Raw genomic sequence first — 25705 nt, 5'->3', positions numbered from 1 at the left:
AAAGGCTTCCTCTCCTTCCCTCTTTGGGCCTCGAGTTCTCGATTGTTCTCTCCAGCTAAGTGCCCTGGCCTAACAAGTTGTGTCAGTACCTCTCACTAGATCTCCCTGACCCTGGATACTATATACTAGGTCACAGCGCTTCAAAGAGGTTATGGAGAGAGAGAATCTGGGCACCTACTTTTCCTTTTTACTTCTATATAAATAACATGGCTCTGACGTGCCTGCCTTCTTCTCTCATGATCAGTACAATTGCGCCATCTGTGCTTGGAGTAAATCTGGACATGCACTCAGCTGTTTGGCTTCACTAGGCAAAATTCCGCCCATCACAGAGAGAGAGAGGGAGGGAGAAGTGTGGGGGGGAAGTAGAGGGAGGAACTGGGAAGGTGCAGAGGGAGGAGGGAAGGGAGGGCTTATTGAATGCATAATTATTACTAGTCACATCATGTACCACTACTTAAAAATAAGGAAAGTGAACAAAATTAAAAAACAGAAAAGCACCTGAATGGTTCTGACTCATGAACATCTAATGCTGCCCCTCGTATCCTTCCTTCCTTCAGGGCCTGTGCAAGTGCTTTTTCGTCTACCAACCCACCTCGAGCTGTGTTCACCAGGAAAGCCCCTTGTCTCATCTGGGGAAAATTAAAAAAAAAATAATAAAAAATTAAAATAACCCAAACAACCAAATAAAATCATAGAGGCATTTGTATTTACTCAAAAGGAAAGCATCCATTACAACAAAGTCTAAGTTAACTGGATTAATTAAAAACATTTTTTTTTAAAGTTTGTCCCTGCTCTGATATTCGCCTCTCATGTACTAAAAATGTGGCAACATTTCCCTGGAAAACAGAGAAATGTTTGATGTTTCAAACAAGAAATAGTAACTCACACCATCAATTCTACTAGGCTTCAGTTCCTGCCATCAGGGTCTGAGGTAATCAAGTTGAAGCTTCACATTCAGCAATTAAGGCAATCAATAAAAATCCAAGAGAGGTGTAAACCAACCAGAAAGCCTTTTTTATTGTTGCTTTTGGACAATAAACTGCACGTGAGCGGAAGAACAGTTCGTCGGACACAATCAAATGCAAGGTATTTTACTTTTATAAGGTGGGAATTGGTCTGATTAACCCTGACTGAAGGACTAAATCAACCATTAAGGAAAATCAATCCTCTTGTAAATTTTGTCCAATATTTAATGAGATTTAATCTCTGCCAGTTTTGTTTTATTACCTTTACACTAAAACCACCCTCCCCCCACTCCAAACACTTAATCAAGGCATGGATTCTTTTTCTTACATTCACAATTAAAAGGTGACAATAAAAGGGGTCGAAAGTGAGATGAAGGATAACCAGGCTCGCTGAGCGAGCTGGGGTTGGAATGCTGTCGTCCTTGAGAATAGGCATATTACAATATTAGAGTCCACAGCCCATGGATTTAAACAGAAGGTGGCCACAGTGGGAACCCGCAGCCTTTTATTTGCATGAGAAAAAGGGGGTGGAAATGAAGGCTCAAAATAAAAGATTCAAGGTTTCCTGTTTGGATTGGCACTGAATCTGTGGCAAGGTTGCCTGCTTTAAACCCTAATCCAAAGAGGTGAGATGAAAGACGGTTTTCAGTGCCGTGATGGAGGACCCCCAATGACACGAAGATAAAGGAATGAAAATGTAACCAAATTTGTTATGTTTTAGATCTGGAACGGAAACACCTCTACTCTCTCTTCATTCTTGCCAAGCTGCCCTTAGGGACGTGCTATTTATACTCTACGGCTCTTCCATTTAATTTTAATAATTCTATTACAAATCCATAAACAGATGAAGGGCTAAAGGGGATTTCTATTTCTGGAATGTGGTGGATAGGACTCATTCTTCCCCCAGAAACAGCATGTCCTTCGCTGAGCCATCTAAACCTCTCTAGTCCTCGAAGGCTTCAGGGTATCTAACTGCTAGCGGACCAGCTAACCTCTGGACTGTAAACTCGTTGTGGGCAGGGAACGTGTCTTGCTTATTGTTACACTGTACTCTCTCAAACACTTAGCACTCAGTAAGCGCTCAATAAATACCTCAGTGAGTGAAAGGGAAGGATGGTGGCCAGGGAAGCATCTTTGCCCCCCCACCCTCTCCTTCTATGAAAGAGCTCCAAGAAACACAAGTTTAAAAATGATGATAATTCAGTGGTCAGAGTTAACCACACAAGAGAAAATCCAATATTAAGGTTACTTGGCAACCCTGTTCTCCCCACATGTGGAATACTTGTACATACAGTAGTCATTATATTTGGGTCTCTGAATACGCAGTCATACGCCACTAGGTGAACTGACATATTGGGGTATTCAGGATATATTGAATTATGCAGCAAATCCTCCAAAACGTTAAAAAATAAGGAATTCTAAAACACATTGTTCAGGGAAGACTGAAAAGAGTCTGACCAAGTGTAAAACTAAAACGAACACATTTATATTTCCCAAATCTATTCACGTTTCTATCCCATACTTTAATTTATTTTCTATCATAGTTGTCTAGGGTAACACTTTTAAAAAATCATCCCTTAGAAAAAATGGCATGGAATGACATTATATTCACTGCTATAAATTAAATTCTCCTCTTTTTTCTTCATATTCATCACCTCGATCCATCAAAAATAAAATCTATTTAAACACTTGACAGTGCCTTTCCACTACATGTGGGTAGCTAGCCTCATATTTTAACAAGGGGAAAGTTTTATTTTAATGCTTTCATCACAGAAAAGTGTTTCTACAGTGAGCTCCCAACAAAGGCACTGCCACCAACCAATATAACTGCAAAACTGCCTCTGGACATAGAGGAGTGCTACTATATTTCAGGAAATCACTGAATCATTACAGCCCCGTCTGGAAATAAACTCCAGTTGCCCAAATACCCAAATCTAAGCATCTTTTCCAGGGAACTCTGAAGAGGAATCGAGGCATACAGAAGCCACGTTGAGGGTTTATTGGGAATTCTCCACTCTCCAGAACTATAAATATTCTGAGTATAGATTTACAGCCTCCAACTTTCACTTCAGGAAATACTGTGCATTAACAATTCAGCAGTATATCTGAAGAGAAAATTAACAGTCAGCTCACAAACCATATTAAAACATCTATTGCTAAATTTTTGTAATAACCGATGGCTTCCCATTATTAGAAGGCTTATGCTGGAAAATATGGAATTTTGAGATGATAGTACAATGCATATTCTAGCCCATTGAATGACTTTACGCTACCAGAGTACATGAAGGGTTAGTTGCTAAATGTGGAATTCCCCAAGCAGGATTATAAACGTAAAATTTCACCAAGCTGGTTTCTATCATCAATTAATCAAGTCAATAGATTGTGGACGGCTGTTCTGAACACAAGGGGGCATCAGTTAGTCATGATGCCGAAATTACAGCTTCAGAAAACCAGAAAAACACGGTAATTGTTAACTTTAACCAATAGCAGGAGGGCCTTCAGTAAAAACACAACCATAAAGCCGTCTTAAAATAGACTACGTCCCTTAAGGGTGGGTGGAATTTAAACGTGTCGCTCCCCATGAAACTTTGGGTCTTGATTTGGTTGAGCAGAGGAGTACACACACCTAAGCACTGCTCCCCTCAGGACAGATTCGCATACTGGGTGTTCACTATGAACTCTAGGCCCTGGAGAGAGTTTAATGGTGCCACCAGAGAATCCTGCATAGTCACTGAATGGGTGTATTCATATAATGGGCCATTGCTCTAGGGATACCAGGCTTCTGAAAAGCTTTGTTTAAGGAATTTACCGATTCTAAAAGGCTTAGGAACCTACAACCCTTTCTTCCACTTGGTTTCATTTGGTAGCAAGAAAAGGACTTATTTTTCATTTGGTGTGCTCTTCTAAGATCCCTGCCTGCCTGCTGGGGTACTAGAGTATCCCAAGACACTCAGAAAATTCTACTCAGTAGAAAGACACTCAGTAAATAGCATTCTGCTAGACAGAAGAGCTGAAAATTCTCATAAAAATTCAGGAAACATCATGTTTCTCCACCCAGATTTAATCAAAGAGCTACATGGTTACCTCACATATTGCTAAGATTTCTCTCTGTCTTGGCAAGTTGTAGCTCTTTTTCTCATATTCTATACCAGCATACAAACAATGAAGAATAAACCACCTCGATCAAAATCAACAGTCTCCTGACCAAATAGATATGAGGCCCAAATTCTTGTTTTTCCAAAAATGCTTTTTCTCATCCTCCTTGTTGGCTAGCACTCTTCCAGGAACTAAGGGCACCCTAGCAAGATGTGTCTGAAGTTAAATCAAATGAAAAGCACAACAAAACATTTGAATGGGTGCCATCTGTTTCCTAACCACACATAATGCAGCTAAAACACTGGGAAAAGATCAGAAGGCAGAAAAGAAAGTAAATCCAATTTTTCTCCCCTAACGCGCTCCATCATAATAACGTGGTTACCTGTTTGATGGTGAAGTCATTAATAAGATGGTGATTGTGTTCATTTAAGCTGCAGTGTAGAGTTACACAGTCACTGTGAAAGAGCAGGTCCTGTAAAGTGCTCACTCGCTGGAGCCCAAGAGCACGCTCAATGCCATCTGAGAGGTATGGGTCGTAGAAAATGACATTAAAGCCAAAGGCCTTTGCACGTAGTGCTACTGCTTGCCCAACACGACCTGAAAAGACACACAGATAGAACACAAGTGCATCAAAAATCCTCTTTTGAACACACTCAATTTAATTAGCTATTTATCCAATGACACAAGCAAGACCCTATTAGGCAAGGAAGATCCCTAGAATGCCTTTAAGCTGCACCATGATACCGAGACAAGGACACGACTTCTCAGAGAAATTAGGCAGGAAGGCCAGGATCATGCAGGTTGACTGTACAGGGTAGAGTGTTAAAAATACTGACGCCAAAGCCATTGCATTTGAGTTTGTTTTTCTGGAAGGCTTGTTGGTTGCAATCATTCACTCAACAGAACTGAGCCAAAGTGCTGAAATTATAGTACCTTAGAATGTTAAAGGTGAGATTTCACCTATTTTTATTGCCTCTGCTGCAGAAAACCTGGTTATTTCCTATTAAAACAGACCAAGAGAAACTTGTCGTTTCATTTCAAGAACACAAGTGGAATGAAGGTGTTCAATTATGAGGATGGTGCCTTCATCTGTCTGTCAGTCAGTCAATCGTACTTACTGAGGGCATATTGTGGGCAGAGCGTTGTATTAAGCACTTGGGAGAGTATGTCACAGCAATTAACAGACACATTCCCTGCTCACAGCGAGCTTACAGTCTCCTGACTGAACAAGCGGACACGGGCTTGAGCTGCATGAAAAGGGATTTAGGCTTGACCCGAAGAATAATCTGATGATGAGAGGGAGATACTGGAATGTGTAAGAGACCAATAGGGTAATCTCTTTCTCTAAAGAAAAATATTCAGGGTTTCTTATTCCTAGAATGTGGTAGTAATAGTTGGTACCTAGCAGAAGGGTATAGAAAATCTCTGGAATGGTCCTTTGGCATTTACGAATCTATAACTGAATGTGACTGTAGTCAATCATGGGCAGCTTGCAAGAAATTAATTTGCAATATGAATCAAACTCTAGAGCTAAGAAGAAATGATACCTGGGGTACTACTGCTAAAAAAAAAAAATGGACATACATTGAAACGGGAAAGGAATATTTCCTTGTCTGGGATTAAAAAAAAAACTGAGATGTATTTATTTTCAATTGAGAAAGATACATAGATTTCAGCTGGTGAAATTCAGAAAGAATTCATTAGTTTTGCTGAAAATGCACTTTCTTAATTACTGTCACACATTTATTTGATTAATCTCTAGCAATAAAGCAATTACTGTTATCACTGTGAAAAATGACTAGTATATGAGTATACTTTATGGAAACTACTAAAATAGGCAATGGCTACAAAGGCAATGGTTTTTTTCAAAGAAAGAATTGTGCCAATCCGTCGCTGGTATTTACGGCTCTGGCTCTGCATGCAGAGCACTGTACTAAACACCTGGGAGGGAACAAGCTAAAAGAGTTGGTAAACACATTCCCTGTGCCCAACAGGAAGTTATGTCCAGTGGTCGAGACAGATCAAATGAATTATGGATATGTAAATTAAAATAGTTATGGTATTTATTAAGTGCTATGTCCCAAGCACTGTACTAAGCACTGGGTAGATATGAGATAATCAGACTGTATGCCCGTCATAGGGCAGGGACTGTATCTGTTGCCAACTTGTACATTCCAAGCGCTTAGTACAGTGCTCTGCACATAGTAAGTGCTCAATAAATACTATTGAATGAAAATCCCTGTCCCACATGAGACTCGCTAAGGAAGAGGGATTATGATTCGATTCCCATTTTACAGATGAGGAAATTAAGGTTTAAAGAAGTTAAGTGACTGCTCAGGGTCATGTGGAAGGCCAGTGAGCAAAGCCAGGATTGGAACCCAGGTTTTCTAATTCCCAGGCACCTGTTCTTTCCATTACATTAGGCCATGCTACTTCTATATAACTGCTGTGGTGTGAATAGCAAGTGCTTAAGAGTATAGCATAGGTGACACATAAGGGAGAGGGAGTAGAGGAAATGAGTGCTTAATCTGGGAAAGCCTATTGGAAGCAACATGACTTTAATAGACTTTGAAGCTTGGGAGAGGGGTGGTCTATCGCATATAAAGAACGAGGGAATTCCAGGCCAGAGGGAGGATTTGGGCAAGGGGTTGATGACAAGATAGAAGAGACTGACATACAGTGAGCGCATCGGTGCTGCAGAAGCAAATCGTGCAGGCTGGGTTGTAGTTGGAAATCAGTCAAGTAAGAGAGGAGGGGGTAAATTGATTGAAAGCTTTGAAGTAAGGGGTTTCTGTTTGATGTGAGGTGGATGGGGAACCACTGCAGGTTCTTGAGGAGCAGGAAAACATGGACCAAATGAATTTTTGGGAAAATGATCTAGGCAGAAGAGTGAAATAAGGGGAGTGAAGGACTGGAGTGAGGAGAGACAGGTGGCAGAGAGGAGGCTGATGCAGTAGTCAAAATCCCACTAAAACTACACCTCCAAAAAGCCCTCCCTGACTAATCCCTCATTTCCCCAACTATTCACCCTCCTTTCTGCATCACCACTCCATTTGGGTCTCTCCTCACTCTTTGGTCCTTTGATACTCACCCCACACTTATTCAAGCACTATTCATTTATTGAGTGCTTACTGTGTGCAGAGCACTGTACTAAGCACTTGGAATGTACAATTTGGCAATAGAGAGAGACAATCCCTATCCAACAATGGGCTCACAGTCTAGAAGGAGGGAGCCACTTATCAGCTGTGTGACTCTGGGCAAGTCACTTAACTTCTCTGTGCCTCAGGTACCTCATCTATAAAATGGAGATTAAGACTGTAAGCCCCATGTGGGACAGGGACTGTGTCCAACCTACCTTGTATCTATCCCAGTGCTTACAACACTGCTTGGCAAATAGTAAGTGCTTAACAAATACCATCATTATTATATGGTACTCTTTCAAGTGCTTAGTACAGCGCTCTGCACACAGTAAGCGCTCAATAAATATGATTGACTGACAGACCTCCTGGTGTACTGATGCTGGGAGCTGCTTAGGTGTGATTCTCCGCTCCCTGCATGAAGCAGAACTCTTACAATACTTTCAAAGGATGCTCTAACCCTTCCTCATTCTTTCAAGCAGGAAAGTATTTATCCTTTCCATTGAAGTGTTTGGTCTCGGGGGCACTGAACTTCACTCTTTGGGATCTTTCCATTTTATCTGGCTCTACACTGGAATAGTTCTGCACATCTATCATGTTCATACACACCGGAGAGATGCTAGCATCCTAAAACAGACTTCCAAAACAGAATCAAATACATGTTTCTTTAATTAAATGTGGTGCTCTTTTGGGACAGGAGTAATCTCACAGAGGGAGTGAGACGACATGAGTTCTAATCCTGGCCCAGCCACTAGCCTGCTAGACAACTTGGGGCATGTCGCTTAACTCCTCTATGCCAGAATTCCCTCATCTGTAAAGTGGGGATTCAGTACTCATTTTCCCTCTCCCTCTTAAGAGTGTGAGTCTCACGTGGGATGGGGACTGCGTCTAATCTGACTGCATTGTACCCACTCCAGCACAGCTCATTCAAAACACCGTGAGAGAGCTGTCTACAGCCGTTACCTCCACTTCATTCTAGGGTAATTCTATGGCTGTTTTGAACATCACCAAGGACCTCCTTTTTGCCAAATCCAGTGGCCTCTCTCAACTCCATACTAATCCTCCTCATCCTTTCTGCTCCCTTTGAAACTGTGGAACACCGCCTTCTCCTGGAAACAATAACCTTGGCTTCACTGACACTGTCCTCTCCTTATTCTCCTCCTATCTCTCTGGCTGTTCCTTAGTTGCTCTAGCAGGCTACTCTTCAACCTTCCACCTTCTAACTGTGGGGGTGCCTCAAGGCTCTCTTCTAGATCCTTTCCCACCTATACTCACTCCCTTTAAGAACTCATTTACTCAGAGAGCTCCAAGTAACATCTCTAAAAGGATGATTTGCAAATCTACCCTTCCAGCCTTGACCTCTCTCCTTCTCTCCAGACTTGTATTTTCTCTGGCCTTCAGAATATCTCCACTTGGATGTTTCACTGACATCTCAAATTTAACATGCCCAAAACAGAAATCATCTTCACACCCACACCCCACCCTCCCCATTAGGTCTCCGCCACTGTAGAGAGGACTACCAAGCTCCTTGTCTCGCAAGCCCATAACCTTTGCATTATCCTTAACTCATCTCCCTTTCAATCAATGGCCAGAGCACTGTCCTAAATGCTTGGGAGAGTGCAGTACAAGAGAGTAAGCAGACATGTTCCCTGCTCATTCTGAGCTCACACAACCCACACGCTCAATCTTGTCGGTTTTACCATCACATATATAGAATTCGCCCTTCCTTCTCCATCCCAAGTACTACCACACTGACCCAAGCACTTACCCTATCAAGTCTCTTGCCTCTCCACCACCCAGGGCATACTTCCCTCTGCTGTCTAGATCATGTTTTTTTATTTTTAAAATACTGTGCAAATCCATATCTCCCCATTCCTCAAAAACCTCCAATGGTTGCTCATTCATCTCCACATCAAACAGAAACTCCTTACCACCTACTTTAAGGCCTGCACTTAGCTCTCTCTCTACCTTACTTTACTGATCTCTTATTATAACCCAGCATGCTCACCTAGCTTTTCTAATGCCAACCTACTCACTGAACTTCCAACTCACCTCTCTTGCCAGACCCCTTGCCAACCTCCCGCCTCTGGCCTGGAACTTCCTCTCCCTGCATATTCGGCAGTTCATCAGTCTCCCCACCTTCAAAGCCCTTCTAAAATCACATCTCCTCCAAGAGGGCTTCCCAGACCAAGATCTTTTTTTCCCCTTTCTGCCCGCTCCCTCACCCCCGCCCCACTAAGTACTCCTAGTAAGCAGGGATCATATTTACTAACTCTGTTGTATTTTCCCAAGAGCTTAGTACAGTCCTCTTCATGCACTGAGTGCTCAATAAAGAGCGCTGATTGATTGATTCTTAAACCAAGTTAAAACTAATAGCCCCTAGAAATACAAACCTTGAAAACATGGACAACAAATCTCAGAATGCTAAACAAGGAAAGTGAGTGATAGAGACAGAGAGAGAGAGACCACGCGCATGTGTGTGTAGGTATGTGGGGACCGCTTTTTCTTGCTGGGAGGCCAGCTAGTATTTCACTGGTATGTCATTCACAAAACAGTACTTATTAAACATTTGTGTGCAAAGCACTGCTCTGAGCACTGAGAAAAAAACTACATGAAAGAAAATTAGAGTGCCCCCAAGAGCCTCACACTCTAAGAATAATGAGGCGAGAGGGAATTAGCAACAGAAATTCAGTACGGTAAAACACAAAAACAAGTTAAAAGACAGGAACACCAAAGCATACACTAAGGAACAATAGGGCCCAATAGCAGGAGGAGTGGAGTTTTAGACTGCATGCGACTCAGAGTTCAACAATCCCAGTCTTAGCCTCCTCCATATTCTAAGAGTTGGAGAAGATTCAGGCTGCTTCTGTCTCATCACCCTGACTCGCTGGAAAAAGAGCTGGTGTTCCCGGGCTTGGGGATCATTTCTCCCAGGCAGCAGGCTCGTAATGCCGCTGGTTAAGGAACCAGCTGACTCTTTCTCCTGCCTGTCTGACAACCATAATATCTGCAGCAGGGCCTAAAGGAAAGTACACGGGCGTGGCAATCAGAAGATCTGGGGTCAATCCCGGCTGTGTGATCTTAGACAAGTCACTTAACTTCCTGGTACATCAGTCTCTTCATCTGTACAATGGGGATTTTTTCATTCATTCAATCGTATTTATTGAGCACTTACTGTGTGCAGAGCACTGTACTAAGAACTTGGAAAGTACATCAAATAACTGTTCTCCCTCTGTGAGATCCATGTAGGTCTGGGACTGTGTTGGATTGGATTATCTTGTGTCTACCCCAGTGCTTAGCACAGTGCTCAGTACATAGTAAGCATTTAAACATCATAATTATTACTACTACTGTTATCCTTCTCAGCAACATGAGATTTAGCCTTATTGAAGGTACATCTCCTCCAAGAGGCCTTCCCAGGCTAAGCCCCACTTTTCCTCATCTCACACTCCCTTCTGCGTCGCCCTAACTGGGTCCCTTTGCTCTTCCCCCTTCCCAGCCCCTCGGCACTTATATATATAGCTGCAATTTTTATTTATTTGTATTGATGTCTGTTTCCCCTGCCCGTTTAGACTGCGAGCTCATGGTGGGCAGGGAATGTCACTGTTTATTGTTGCACTGTATTTTCCCAAGCGCTTAGTAGCGTGGCTCAGTGGAAAGAGCACGGGCTTGGGAGTCATAGGTCATGGGTTTGAATCCCAGCTCTGCCGCTTGTCAGCTGTGTGACTTTGGGCAAGTCACTTAACTTCTCTGGGCCTCAGTTACGTCATCTGTAAAATAGGGATTAAGACTGTGAGCCCCACGTGGTACAACCTGATCACCTTGTAGGCCCCCAGTGCTTAGAACAGTGCTTTGCACAGAGTAAGCGCTTAAAAAATACCATCATTATTACAGTACCCTGCACACAGTAAGCGATTAATAAATGCAATTGAATGAATGAATGAATAAATGAGATAAAAGATAAAAGGAGATGAGGCATTTAAAAAGACATTTTAAAGTTTCAGGGGTGGAAGGAAAGCCTTGGCTTGCTGCGATAGCTGCTGCCGGAAGGTTTAATGGGTTGCAAATTCCTTCCTATGCTTCCCCACGACAATAAGGGAGGAAAATCTTTCCTCTCCTTGGCTGGGCATTGAAACCCTCTGCAGGTCTGCCCCTTGTCAGCTGTGTGACTGTGGGCAAGTCACTTCACTTCTCTGTGCCTCAGTTCCCTCATCTGTAAAATGGGGGTGAAGACTGTGAGCCTCGCGTGGGACAACCTCATTCTCCTGTATCTACCCCAGCGCTTAGAACAGTGCTCTCTCTGCACGCAGTAAGCGCTTAACAAATACCAACATTAGGTCAGGTTAGGTCAGCCTGTGAACCAGGCAGGTAAGATGGGCTGACCTCAGAGCAGAAGGCCTCAGGTATCCGAATTCTAAGAATATAAACTCTTTGGGTTATGACTGAATATCCACTTATAAAGCTAAATCTACCCAAGAAAAAGTTTTGCCTTGATGAGGAATATGGGACAAAGACAACTTTAGACAGCGTGTCCTACTGAAAAGGGGAGGATCTGGGTTCCAATTTTGGCTCTATCACTTGCCTGCTGTGTGCCCTTAGGCAAGTCACTTAACTTCACCTTTTCCTCAGGATACAGGATAATCAGGTTGGACACAGTCCCTGCCTCAAATGGGGCTCACAGTCTTGATCCCCACTTTAGAGATGAGGGAACTGAGGAACAGAGAAGTGAAGTTACTTGCCCAAGGTCACTAAGCAGGTATGTGGCAGAGCTGGGGTTAGAACCCAGGTCCTCTAACTCTTGGGCCTGTGCTCTTTCCACTAGGCCACGTTGCTTCTCATATCTAATACAGTAGGAATTATGAGTCGTTGCAGAAAGCTACAGAAATGGAAGCTTGCTTTGACTGTGGAAGTAGGTTTCCAACTTTAATAAAGATGATATCCTATTTATGTTGTTTTTTTCTTCTCCAAGCTAACTCTTTCAAGCAAGAACAAGCTAACTCCTTCCAAACACCTCTGCACCTTCAAGTTTCTCTTTCCATACGGCTCCACCTTCTTCCACCCCATTTATAAGTCAGTCTGCTAGCTTGAAAATTGATGCCAGATTTTAGCTGACGTTTGCTTAAGAGGAAAGATCTCGGGATTAAGCATCGGGAGACTGTCTTCTAGGCCCAGCTCTAGCCTACTGTTTGACCTTGGGCGAATCACTTACTTAACCTTTCTGGACTGATATATCTTCATCTTTGAAAAAGGGCTAAGGTTCCTGCTCGCCTTACCCTTAGCCTGTGAAGCCTGGAGAAGATGGTGACTGACCTAATTATCCAGTACCTACCCTAATACTTACTACCTAGAAAGCAGTTAATAAATGTTTTTATTACCACTTTAATACATGCCATTATTATCCATTTCAGCATCTTGCAATAATGCATTGGGATTGTCAAAGTTCGATGAATCTTCACTGGACAACCATTTCTCTTGGGTCACTTCACTTCTCCATGCCTCAGTTCCCTAATTTGTAACTTGGGAATTAAGACCGTGAGCCCTATTGTGGGACATGGACTCTGTCCAACCTGATTATCTTTTATCTACTTCAGCACTTAGTGCCTGGCACATAGTAAGCGCTTACCAAATCTTATTATTATTATTACTGTTATTATTATTCTCTGAAGGAGATGCAACTAAGTCAATGGACATCTGCATCACATCTCCAAATGAAGATTCCTTTCCCTTAAACAACTTTTTCTGATTTTAGATCAAACGTGTCTTCAACACTCCAAAAATCGGCCAGGGACTGTGGGCAGAGCTTTCTCCACGATTCATTAGATGCTGCCTCTCTTTGGGCTGGATAGAAAAGGACAGGTGAGGATTTTCTTAGCTGCTGAAGCACTGAGGGGGGCTATGGGAGTCCGTTGGTTGAGTGTGTCGGTGGATAAGGTATCAAACGATAGCTACTGCTCATATCCTCAGGTTGCTTGGAGTTTGGGAAGGCTGAAACCCAGGTAGGGTGCACCAGTATATAGATTTCTTTAGAAGGGTAATCATATGAAGTCAAACACTATTAGTTACAGAGCTTACATTAAAAAGCTCAAAGGATCAGAAGCAGAAATTATTGCTTTTAGTCTTTTACACACCCCCCACCCCCCGCAAGCCATTTCACTCTAATTATATGACTGGGAAATTGAATGCATCTCTCTGTTTATGTACAGGGAGTAGGGGCAGTGATGTTGAGCAGTATGCTCTACCAGTAGTGGACAGTCAATAAAGACTACTGAATAAATGAATGAAATTATGGGAGGATGGAAGTCAATTCATAGCATTTTCTTAACAACTACTGTGTGCATATTTAGGAAAGTAAAATACCTTAAATCTAACAAGGGAGAAAGGGAGAGATTCATGGAAAACAGAGTGGGAGGAGGAAGGAAAATCCCTCTATATTGTAAGCTCGCTGTGGGCAAGGCACATAACTACCAAGTCTGTTGTAGTCTCCCAAGCGTTTAGTACACTGCTCTGCCTTCAATAAGCGCTCAATAAATACCACTGACTGGTTGATGGACTGATAGCAGCAGTTGCATGGAAAAAAATATTTAAAGGAACTGCATCCAGCAACATCTGCAGAAGTGTTAATGATGCCTGTTGGGAAGACCAAGGAGGTGTATGCCTCTTTGGGGAGGAGGGTTTTCCAAGCGGCTTTGAAGACAGGGGAGGGATATGGTCTGGCAGATATGAAATGGGGGAGGATGTGAACAATAGGTCAGAAGCAGATGGTCAGTAAGGGTAGCTTGGGGAAGTGAAAAATGCAAGTTTCAGTGCATCATGGGAAGAGAGGGGGTACATATGAAAGAAAGAGTTTATGTAGAGCCGTGAAGTCAGTGGCTGGAAGCTTCTGTTGGATGTTAAGACAAATGGGAGATATTTGGAGGATTGGAAGGAGCCAAGTGATGTGTCCTGAATGACACTTAGCACGATGATCCAGACGACAGAGTGTAGGGTGGACTGAAGAAAGACGGGGGGCAGTGAGATCCCTGAGGAGACTGATGAGGCACACCAAAACGGTGGTTTTAAGTGCAGTGAGGAAGGGGCAGATCAGGAAATACAATGGATAGAGCAGGGGCCTGGGAATCAGAGAGTCATGGGTTCTAATCCCAGCTCTGCCACTGTCTACTGTGTGACCTTGGGCAAGTCATTTCACTTCCTCTGTATCTCAGTTGCCTCATTTGTAAAATGGGGATCAAGATTGTGAGCCTCAAGTGGGGCAGGGACTGTGTCCATCCTGATTTGCTGGTATCCAACCCCAGTGCTCAGTATAGTGCCTGCACATAGTTAAGCACTTAAATGCCGTAATAAAATACCATAGTAATAATAATAATGAGGAAGAAAAAAATGGCAGGATTTAGAGATTGACTCCAAGTGAGAGAGGCAGAAGATCATTAAAGATAATAACCAGTATGTGAGCTTCTGGGATGAGAGGGTGTAGGGGAATAGTATAATCCACTGTGATAGGAAAAAAGGATGAGTAATTAGTTTAGGAGGGAAGACAGGAAGTTTAGTTTTTCCCCATACTGAATTTAAGGTACTGGCTGGATATCCATGTGGAGATGAAATGTTAAGCTTTATGGCAGGAGAGGGGTTGGGGGTGGAGAGGATAGACTTGGGAGTCATCCAAATAAAGATGGTGGAAACCAGGTGAGCTAAGGAGCTCTCCAAAAGAGTGAATGTAAGAGAAGAGTAGGGAACTTAGAAAAGTGTTTTATGGTCACTCAGAGTTAAGAGGAGAGAGGAGGAAGTAGCCACTAATACAGCCTGAGAAGGAGGAGTCAGAGAGGTAGGAAAAGAAACAAGTGGTGAAAGCCCAAGCCACAGAGTGTATATATACATATGTGAAGGGAGAGGTCAAGGATGACTAAACTTGAGGGAAGGCTAATGACTGCCTCTTCCTCTGCTGTACACTAGACAGACAGGCCATTTGCAACACGACTTTACTACTGAAAATTCTGATTCTTGATTATGGCCTTTTGGCTAAACTTTCCCCAAAGGGGAGAGGATAAATAGGCACTGCTCTTTTAGGTCTAAGCACTGGTTGGGCAGATCAGTTCACAATTAGACGATCTAGAAGGGTGTCCTACAGTCAGCATGGGCTCAATCAATATGAATAGTGGTAAAGTGAAACACAACTAAAAAGCAGCATGGACTAGTGGTTAGAGCCGGGCCTGGGAGTCAGGACCTGGGTCCTAATCCCAGCTTCGCCACCTATCTGCTATGTGACCTCGGGCGAGTCACTTAGCTGCTCTGTACCTTAGTTCTCTCATCTATAAAATGGGGATTAAGTCTGTGAGCCCCATGTGGGACTGGACTATGCCCACCCAACCTTGTATCTACCCCATTGCTTAATACAGTGACTGGAATGTAGTAAGCGCTTAACAAATACCATTAAAAAAAACCCCACAAAAATCTCATCTCATATAAACATTCAGGGAGTCAGTTTCTGCTTTCCTGAAAGCATATTGACAGCCCAAGGCAGAGCTAAGCCGCACACAGAATCACTGCGAGCCACGAAGGATAGTTACTGGATACAAGGTGCCTGATGCCTTCGATGTGAAGGCAAGAAGAGTTGTAATCTACAGCTTCCAATGACAATGTCCCAGTTGCCTGGAGGCATTTCACATTTGGATTTGATCATGTCAAGCAGTTCAAATTATAGCTCTGCTTAATCTATCTCAGCAGTTTCACTCTCAGCAAATTACATTCCAAAAAACATGTATTGTGTCTTCTGTCTGATGTTACACCCTGACATGTTTTCCCTCTTTTTGTAGGAAATTAAAAAAACAACAGACACAAGACAAGTGCATATAGGTCCCACTGGAAAGAGCACGGGACTGGGAGTCGGAGAAACTGGATTCTAATCCTAGCTCGGCCATTTGCCTGCTGTGTGACTACAGCAAGTCACTTCACCTCTCTGTGCCTCAGTTTCCATAGCAGTAAATTGGAGATTCTATAGCTGTTTCACCTCCCCCTTAGAGTACAAGTCCCATGAAAGATAGGGGCTGTCCCAACCTGATTATCTTGCAACCACCCTGGGACTTTGTACAGTGCTTAGCATATGGTAAGTACTTAACAAATGCCACACTATAATTACTGGAACAGGAAATAGTGCAGAGGATGGTCAGATTTTACCAAACTGTTATAAAGTTTAATGAATCATCCCAAAGGTGGAAAAGTTCTTATTATTATATTTGTTATATACTTGCTAAGTGTCAAGCATTGTTATAAGTGCTGGAAAAGTAACAACATAATCAGGTTAGATGTTGACCATGTCTCATAAAGGGCTCTCAGTCTAAGGGGGTGGGGGAAACAGGTACTGAATCCCAGTTTTACAGTTGAGGAAACTAAAGCACAAAGAAGCTAAGTGCTTTGTCTCTGGTCACATAGCAGGCAAGTGGCAGAGCTGGGATTAGAATAATAACGCTAAATATGGTACTTATTAAGTGCTTACTGGGTGTCAAGCACTGGGGTAGATAAGAGTTAGTTTGGTCACAATCCTTGTCCCATTAGGGGCTCACAGTCTAAGTAAAGGCGAATAGGCGTTGATCCCCATTTTACAGAAGAGGTAACTGAGGCACAGTGAATAATAATAATGCTATTTGTTAAGTGCTTCTATGTGCTAAGCACTGTTCTAAGCACTGGGGTAAAAACAAGGTAATCAGGTTGTTCCACGTGGGGCTCACAGTCTTAATCCCCATTTTACAGATGAACTAACTGAGGCACAGAAGTTAAGTGACTTGCCCAAGGTCACACTGCAGACAAGTGGAGGAGCCGGGATTAAAACCCACGTCCTCTGACTCCTAAGCCCGTACTCTTGCCACTAGGCCATGCTGCTTGAGAAATGCTTGTCCAAGGTCACACAGCAGACAGGTGGCACAGCTGGCATTAGAACCCAGATCCTCTAACTCCCAGACCCGTGCTTTTTTCATTAGGTCATGTTGCTTCTGTTGATAAATCACCAATAGACACTTGACAAACTGTGGAAATTTCTCAACATACATACTATAACCTCGAGAAAAAGATTATGATCCAATTCAGGAAATTTTTTTTTCCATTGAGAAAATTAAGGAATCACACTCCTTTCTGTTAACAGAGGCGATGGTGAGCAAATAATGTAGTCGATATTCAAATAACATTTAACTAAAGGTCAAAGGGAGCCGGAAGTACGCCAGTAGGCTGGAGTCGGAAAAGGGGAGAAACCATGGTGTTAAAAAAAAACACCACCTTCCTGTCCTCACCATCACCAGAGTTGTTCTCAACCGAACAGGCCCCTTCCCCTCTCCTTTCCTTGACTCGGCAAGCAAGGCAACCTCTTTTCGGCAGCAGAAAAGAGACAACCAACAATTATATTAAAAAAACGGATGGATCAAAGTTAAGGTACCTAATCCAATAATGCCCAAGGTCTCTCCTCGAATCCTGGCAGCTCCGGATGCTACTTCCCGGATCTGTTCGACACTTTGTACTCTTGTTCCTTCTCTCAAAGCTTGGTGAAGCCAGGTAGTTCGCCTGTACAGGTTCAGAATGTGGCACATTGTAGAATCTGCTGTCTCTTCTACCGATGCAGCTGGCACATTACATACTGCAATTCCTAAGTGGGGGAAAAAACAACAACAAAAAAACCAAAAACGAAAACAAGGGATAGATATACACTGGTTGAATTTTTCACAGCTTTGTTTCCGGTCCTCCTAACTCATCTAATTCCTTTACATATGCTTCGGTAGATACATCAAAACACATGGCAATGCCTTAGATTTTTGTCACAGGATATTACAAGGACAGAGCTGTCACAGGTAAATGTATATATTAGAATAAAAATCATTCTAAAAGACAAATAATGAAAAGTCAACAAAATAGAAATGGAAATTGGAATATTTCAACAATTCTGTCAGAATGACTTTCAATTTACGAACTCAAAAATGTATAGAACTAAAAATGTCCGCATACTTTGATGCTCTGGATATAAAGGTATATACAAGGTTTTAACTTTCTCTGCAGCTAATGCTACCAGTTTTACTGCCTTGCATAAAAAAATGCAGATACCTTAAAGTAGTATTTCTAGAGGAAGACAAGTCAAGCTTCTCATGCATCCAATGCTTTAATACTGCAGAAAATCCTGCTAAAACACCCACTATTCACATGACTCACAAATGCAGAAAGAGAAGTGACCAATGTTAAGAATTAGTGAGTGATAAAGGTCAATCAATCAATCAATTGCATTTACCGAGCACTTAACTGCATGCACAGCACTGTACTAAGCGCTTGGGAGAATACAACGTAGCAAAGTTGGCAGACGTTCCCTGCTCACGAACTTAGTCTAGAGGGACTCTTCTAAAGCTGAGAACCAAATTCACAGGTTCTAGCTGTGTCTCTTAAATTCTAAATGTAGGGTTCTAAATCCCCTAATTAGCCATAACATGTTCTTAAAATAAAACTTTCTGTTCTGCCTGAATTGAGGCATTTCTGATAGTTCCCATGTATGTTTCCTTTCTATTTGCCAGTTTTGATTCCTGATAAGGTTTATTTATAGATTGAGGCCGGTTCCTGTTGTTCCTGAATATGACTGATTCTCAAAGAAACATAAATTTTATTTTAAATAGGGAAGTCTCCTAACATATATTTTAAACTAGGGAAACCTAAACAAGTTGGTACAACTTACCATTTTTCTCTGCAAGCTAATGAAAATGACAAGCAGCTCTGAAAGCCCTCTCGTAAGATTTTTAAGTTCTTTTCAAATGTTGTCACAAAATGCCACTTGGAGGCAAACAACAGTTTACTTAAATTTGATTTATGTGAGCGGCTTGGACAATGTTCTTCAAATATCGGATTGGAGTGCTTAAGAGAACACATTTCAGTGAAAATAAGAATCCCTTCAATTGACTAATAAGCTCAAACTGGGGTTTATTCCACTTTTGAATGTGAATTGTTTTATTTTCCTCTTAGGCTCTTTGGCTTCCTTCGAAGAATCCATATAACAAAATCAGTCCAATCAAGATGTAAAAACAGGTTTCCTCTTCTCTTCTCTCCGTGTGGGTAACTGCCTTAAGAGATATGGAAGCGTACTATGCTGGAACGCCAATATGACTTTGAAAATATAAAGATAAAATAGGCTATTTTGGGCAGGATAATCTTAAAATGTCCAAAATTATTAAGATCTACCCCTTTATTACAGAAAATGTTTAGAAGGTACTAAAGTAGGCCTCTGAACAGATGTCTTAAATTATCAAGTATACACCCACATACTTATGTACCCTTTGGACATGAACTCTGAGGGCAAGACGAGCCTAATTTTTTCTTTTTTTTTAAAAAAAAAATTTTACTGTTCTCTAACCTGTAAGCTCATTATGTGCAGGGAACGTGTCTGCTAATTCTGCTTTACTACACTCTCCCAAGTGGTCAGTACAGTGCTCTGAACACAGTAAGTGCTCAATAAATACTACTGATTGATTGTTTGTTTGATTGTTCTTTCCCTAGCACCTAGCATAGTATCACCGAGACAGCCAGGTCAGTCAGACGGGAAAGCTCTCTGCAGCAACTTGAGAAGAGCAAGTGGAGGTAGAGGGGATTCTAGTTCTCAAAGCTGCTTCCAGCCCTCTCTACTCAAGCTTTCAAGTCAAGAAATGTAAAATTTTCTGCAAAGTTCTACAGACCTCAGTCAAACCTGGAAGAGGATAAGGTACGTTCATGACAGTTGAGGCTGATTTATATTAGTATTGTAAAAAATTTGCCGGCAATGGTCTAACTATAATAATATAACAAAAATAAAATAAAAATGGATAAATAGAATGTCCTCCCTAATGAGAATAGGTCCTATGTTTGCATTAACCTAGGCTGTTTGAACACGACACATTGAATTTGACTATACATAAGTTCTGCATGTCATATTGAAAAATAAAAGGGAAAATCATTAAATGTTTGGTAATGGGATTATTTCCACTAAGTGCATGTGCAAACACAGTAACCCCCATTCCCCACAAAATAATTCATTTAGAAAAGCGAAAGAAAAAGATTAATAATTGAAATTTCATGAATAGTCATGCTCTCTGAATTGTTCTCATGTCAAGAATAACTTTTTCCCTCAATTCATTACCCTACAGATTTTCAAAAGTATGCAAGAATTACTACCCTAACCTGAGGCTATCATACAGTGACTGACCAGTTTTAGTGTTAGTTTTACCATAGCTGTAACTGATCATCAATAATCCTAGTAACTGCAATTAATCTCACAGAGATTGCTGGATTCACTTTTTCTCTTTTGATGAAAGGAGAATAGAAATAGAGATGTTTCATTTTTGAAAACAAAATTACTTCTAAGAAATAGACGGTCTTGTATATGTAGTTAAAGTCACAGTCTGTCTGCTTAAGTTAAAATAAACGCAAAGATCTTTATGCCTCTCTGTTTACAAACAAGCTTGGTCTTTGTTTGGCCATTTATCTTGAACAGCAGAATGATTCCCTGATCCAAATCAATACACTGATGTAATTCATGTTATTAACTGTAGCATTCAAAACACTTAAATACCTGAGAGAAAACTTTTTCTGCCACATACCACATGTCAATAGGCATCAGACTTTTAATAGCATTGCTAACTGGGCAATATTTCTTGAAGAAAATATGAAAAGGTTCAAATAATAAAGCAATTGCAAGAAGCATACCTAAATCCCCAGCAGATTTGATATCGATGTTATCGAAACCACTGCCGATTCGGACAATTATCCGAAGTGCTTTGAATTTCTCCAAATCTTCTCGTGTTAAAGTGATAGTATGATACATCAATGCACCCACAGCTTCATTTAGTACCTGAAATTGAGAGTACAGAAAGATAAAGCCAACTACAAGAACACATGCGTTACATCACATGCGTTACTGTAGTAGTAACAACAGTCATATTACACTTACAATCACTTTCAAAAATCAGCAACCCCACAAAATTTCTCTTTGGCCCAGAAAATTTCCCCCACTGGCCAGTGAGCTCCTGGACGGTGCGGATTGTGTCTGTTGAACTCTCCTAAGAACTTAGTACAGTTGGCTCAGCACACGGAAAGCGTTCGATAAATCCCACTGATTAACTGATCGACTGAGGTCCCCATTGTTAGCCGGTGCTCTGCCAGCATTAGATATTTGATGCGAGCGTTCAAAATATCCAGAGGCAGCTGGCAAGGGAACTGTAGAGGAGTGAAGGAGAAATTCCATTTCTCAGTAGTCAAAGGGGCTGATTTTCTTCATGCAGGCAGGGAACGTAGCCTACCAACTCTATTATAGTCTGCTCCCTCGTGCTCTGCAGAGTAAGCGTTCAATAAATACAATTGATTGATGGATTGATTCCTGTGGCTGGCCTGGGAAGAGCCATGCTTCTGGAGAGCCGCGGAGGAGGCTGGACGTGGCTGACTTGTGGCCACTGCATGAGGAAGGTGGCGTTTCCCGGAGCCTGACTCCGAGCCTGGCCTAAGACCCTTGCTATTGCCGCTTAACCAGACATCGCAGAAAAGGAAATCGAGGTCACACGGGGCTGGCTCTCTGACTTTGGGGTCCATTTTCTGGGGCAGAGTTTAAACCTTAGCTTTCCCTCTGCACCCCCTCTTCAAGTGAAATATTTGGAATGAAACGTTCATAAAGCTAACGATTGTTTTGGTGAAATAGTCTCTAGTCCACGTTCCAAGTTTTATAACTCTTCTTCAGAAGCTTCACGCAGATTTTTCCTCTCAATCTCGGTCAGATCTTTGAACATCTTTTCTCTGCCTCAGTGCCTTTTGTTCAGTGCAGAGTTTTATAGTAGCCAAAGAAAAATTGACAAAAACTCATCCTGTCTCAGTCTGCAGGCCGGATTTCCCAACACGTAAGACCCAATTGCCAACACCACCCTTCTTCCCCAACTAAGAACCCTTTTTCAGATTTACTGGATTTCTAGGATATGACCACAAGCATCTGACTATGGTAAACATACACAGCATTTCCTTACTGGCATGAAAAAACAAACAAAAAGTTGAAAGGATGAGAAGTGTATCTGAAATTTTTCATTAGATCCGAGCCTGATTTTGATTAGGCTTTCCTTGATTTGATCTAGTCAGTACTCATTTTCAAGGTCACTTTAAGTCAATCCCTCTTTTCTCCACGTCTGTCTCCTTTTTCAGTAGCAGTTAGGCAGCTCGAATGAACGCCAGTGGCCAAACTGACACAGGCCTTGAAAGCCCGGGAGAGTGTATAGTTTGTAGTAACGAGCATCGATGAAAGCGCTTTCCCACAAACATATGTTTAAAAAAAACCAAGCAAAAATGAGACCTAACAGGAGGCAAAGTAGAGTAAATAAATTTTAAGGTTGCTGCCTGTTTTTCCTTTGGGCCACTGTACCTGGACCAGACCTACTTTTTAGGACTGACAAACATTTCCATGTATGTGCACTTCCATTACAGAGTAAATTCTAATTAATGTTAATGAAAAAAATCCATTAAGGAGAAATTATTTTTCAATGCCACCATAATTTTTGTCCGTTACTTCCAAAAAAATATTGTTTTGAATTAGAAATGAGAATCTATCAAAATCACAATAATAATAATGATAATAATATAGTAACTATTGGAAACTGTGAGCCCTGCCTACGAGGACGGGGATAAGAGCCACTCCTGTGGTCTCAGACTCCTTCATCCTCGCTGAGACTTTCAGGTTATTTTGTCCATTTCTCTGTGCTGTGTTTACAGTTTCATTACTCCTGAGGCATCTGCCTTCAGTCCCTTCTCCCCACCCATATTCATAATAATAACAACAATTATGGTACTTGTTAAATGCTTATTACCTGCCAAACACTGTTCTAAGCGCTGGGGCAGATACGAGTCATTCAGATTGTCCCACAAAGCACTCCCACTCTTCATCCTCATTTTACAGAGGAGGTAACTGAGGCCCAGAGAAGTGAAGTGACTTGCCTTGGGTCACACAGCGGGCAAGTGGTGGAGTTGGGATTAGAACCCAGGTCCTTCTGACTCTCAGGTCCATGCTCTATCCACTAAGCCACGCTGCTCCTCTTAGATTGTGAGGTCCCAAGGGGCAGGGGCCATTCCCAATTCCCACCTCTGTAATGTCTCCTAGGATTTAGAACAGTGCTCAGCCCACAGTAACCACTTAAGTAATATGATTACCGCTACTATTTTGACAACAGGCATGCTTTACCAGGAGAATGTCCTCTATTTCTGAAGCCATGTTGACTCCAAAACACACAGAGAAATAGTGCATTATAAACCTGTCTTCTAAAAGCAGTGAAAAATGTAGGACTTCACCACGAAGAGGGAGATTAGGCAATGGAGAGGCAGATCTGGCAGCAAACAGACGTATGATAATTTATGCCACAAGAGTGGATCAGATCATTAACTTTGCGAGTTACAACAGGAAAAGGCAAAATGGCTTAGGAAAAGATCCAGTCAGTGATAGAGCTAATAGGAGTCTATAAAGAGAGGTCCCTGGACAGATTTGAAAAGCAGGAGGAGAAATAAGAAAGGGTGATGACTACAATGTAAGTTAAAAGGGGTTCAAAGAAGAGGCAAAGTGTCAGAAGTGGCAGTTCCATTACTAGTTACTGGTTACAAAGAGACCACCAAAGTAGAACTTCTTTAGGCAGTTTCCAGATTGTCAAAAATTTACTCTGGGAGACTTCAGGAACCCATTTCCTGAACCTTTAATATGCTAATTGAGAGAAACCCTTAGAAGGAGCAGCTTGGCCTAGGGGAGAGAGTACAGGCCTGGGACCTTTCATTCATTCATTATTTACTGAACCCTTACTGTGTGCCAAGCACTGTACTGAGCGCTTGGGAAAGTACAATATAACAACAGACACATTTCATGCCCACAACTCACAGAACTCAGACTCACAGTCTAGAGGGAGAGACAGACTTTGAGAAGGTTAGCATTACAGAGGAACCAAGTGTGCAGTCTGGTTGTAGCAGGAGAGTAGCAGGTGAGGTAGGAGGGGGCAAGGTGAGTAAGTATTTTCAAACAAATGTTGAGGAGTTTTTGAATTTTAGCCCCTGAATTCTAATCCCTGCTCCGACATATCTGCTGTGTGTCCTTGGGTAAGTCACTTAACTTCTCAGTGCTTCAATAACGTCATCTACAAAAAAACAGGGATTAACACTCTGAGCCCCACGTGGGAGAGGGACTGTGTCCATACTGATTTGCTTATATCCATCCCAGTGCTTAGTAGAGTGCTTGGCACTTTATGAGCACTGAACAAATGCTATTAGTATTATTATTACTATTCAGTCTCCATATAAACTCACAATTCACAATCAGTGACAACAGAATAACCCCTATGTTAAAGATTTTTCTGCCAAGAACTTTGAGGCATTTCTCTTATTTACATTATATGAAACACACCAGGAAACAATGATCTGATCAACATTAATCTTTACCCAGGTGGATCTCTAGAGAGTCGACCATCACACATTTTCAACAACAACAAGCCTCCTGTTATCATTACTGGAGCAGAAGACTGGGAGGAATAGGCCAGAGGTCTAATCCAATCACGCCATTTCAATCAATTAATCACATTTATTGAGCACTTACTGTGTGCACGGCAACTGTACTAAGCGCTTGGGAGAGTACAACACAACAATAAAACTTTGAGCTCATTGTGTGCAGCAATGTGTTTGTTGTTATATTGTACTCTCCCAAGAGCTTAGCAGAGTGCTTTGCATGCGGTAAACGCTCAATAAATACGAATGGCTGAATAAGTCACATTCCCTGCCCACAACAAGAGAAAAAACTTTACCAGCTGCAAAGAGTTGCCACAACCTGCATGAGGCAGAATGTCTACAAAACTTTGAAAGAATGTTTCTAACCTTAATATCAATAGATATTTATCGACTGCTCACCCTATGCGAAGCACAGTACTAAACACTTGCACCGGGCACTTTGTAATAACAGCAATACTAACAATAATGGTGATACCATTATTACCACATGAAATTGCCAAAATCAATTAATGGTATTTGACTGCTTTCTGGGGGCACAACACTATTACTAAGTGCTTGGGAAAGTACAATACAGCAGAGTTGGTAGACAAGATCACTGACCAAATGGAGCTTACAATCTAGAAGGGGAGATGGACATTAAAATAAATGGCAAAAAAGGGAAATAGAAGAGTGTAAATTTATGTATCTAAGTGCTGTGGGTGGGGTGGATATTAAGTGAATATCAAGTGCCTAAGGTGTACAGATGTAAGCTAGACTGTAAGCTTGTCTCTAGACTAAGCTCACTGTGGGCAGGGAATGTTTCTGTTTATTGTTATAGTTTACTCTCCCAAGCACTCTGCACAGTTCAGTGCTCTGCACACAGTAAACTCTCAATAAATCCAACTGAAGGAAAATGTGAGGGCAGGGGAAATGAGGGTTTAATGGGAGAAGGCCTTTTGGAGGAGATGGGATTTTAATAAGACTTTGAAGGCAGGAAGAGCGGCAGTCTGTCAGACACATAGCGGGTGGGGGGTT

The 25705-nt window shown here is 41.9% G+C and overlaps 1 protein-coding gene across 8 annotated transcripts in view; it reads right to left on the bottom strand.

Annotated features, from left to right (window-relative positions):
• Window positions 1-25705, bottom strand: part of CTBP1 (C-terminal binding protein 1) — a 330982-nt gene that overhangs the window by 14460 nt on the left and 290817 nt on the right. For all 8 annotated transcript variants that reach the window (XM_029083107.1, XM_029083106.1, XM_029083109.2 and 5 more), the window contains 4 exons: window positions 20888-21032; window positions 17616-17822; window positions 4444-4658; window positions 499-629 (listed from right to left, as the gene is read on the bottom strand). In XM_029083107.1, the coding sequence (XP_028938940.1) occupies window positions 499-629; window positions 4444-4658; window positions 17616-17822; window positions 20888-21032 (698 nt within the window). The remainder of the gene's footprint in view (window positions 1-498; window positions 630-4443; window positions 4659-17615; window positions 17823-20887; window positions 21033-25705) is intronic.

This window comes from Ornithorhynchus anatinus, chromosome 18 (genome assembly GCF_004115215.2).
Source record: "Ornithorhynchus anatinus isolate Pmale09 chromosome 18, mOrnAna1.pri.v4, whole genome shotgun sequence".
Taxonomy (NCBI): Eukaryota; Metazoa; Chordata; class Mammalia; order Monotremata; family Ornithorhynchidae; genus Ornithorhynchus; species Ornithorhynchus anatinus.
Note: the sequence above shows the minus strand (reverse complement) of the source record. Positions and strands in the feature narration are given on the sequence as shown.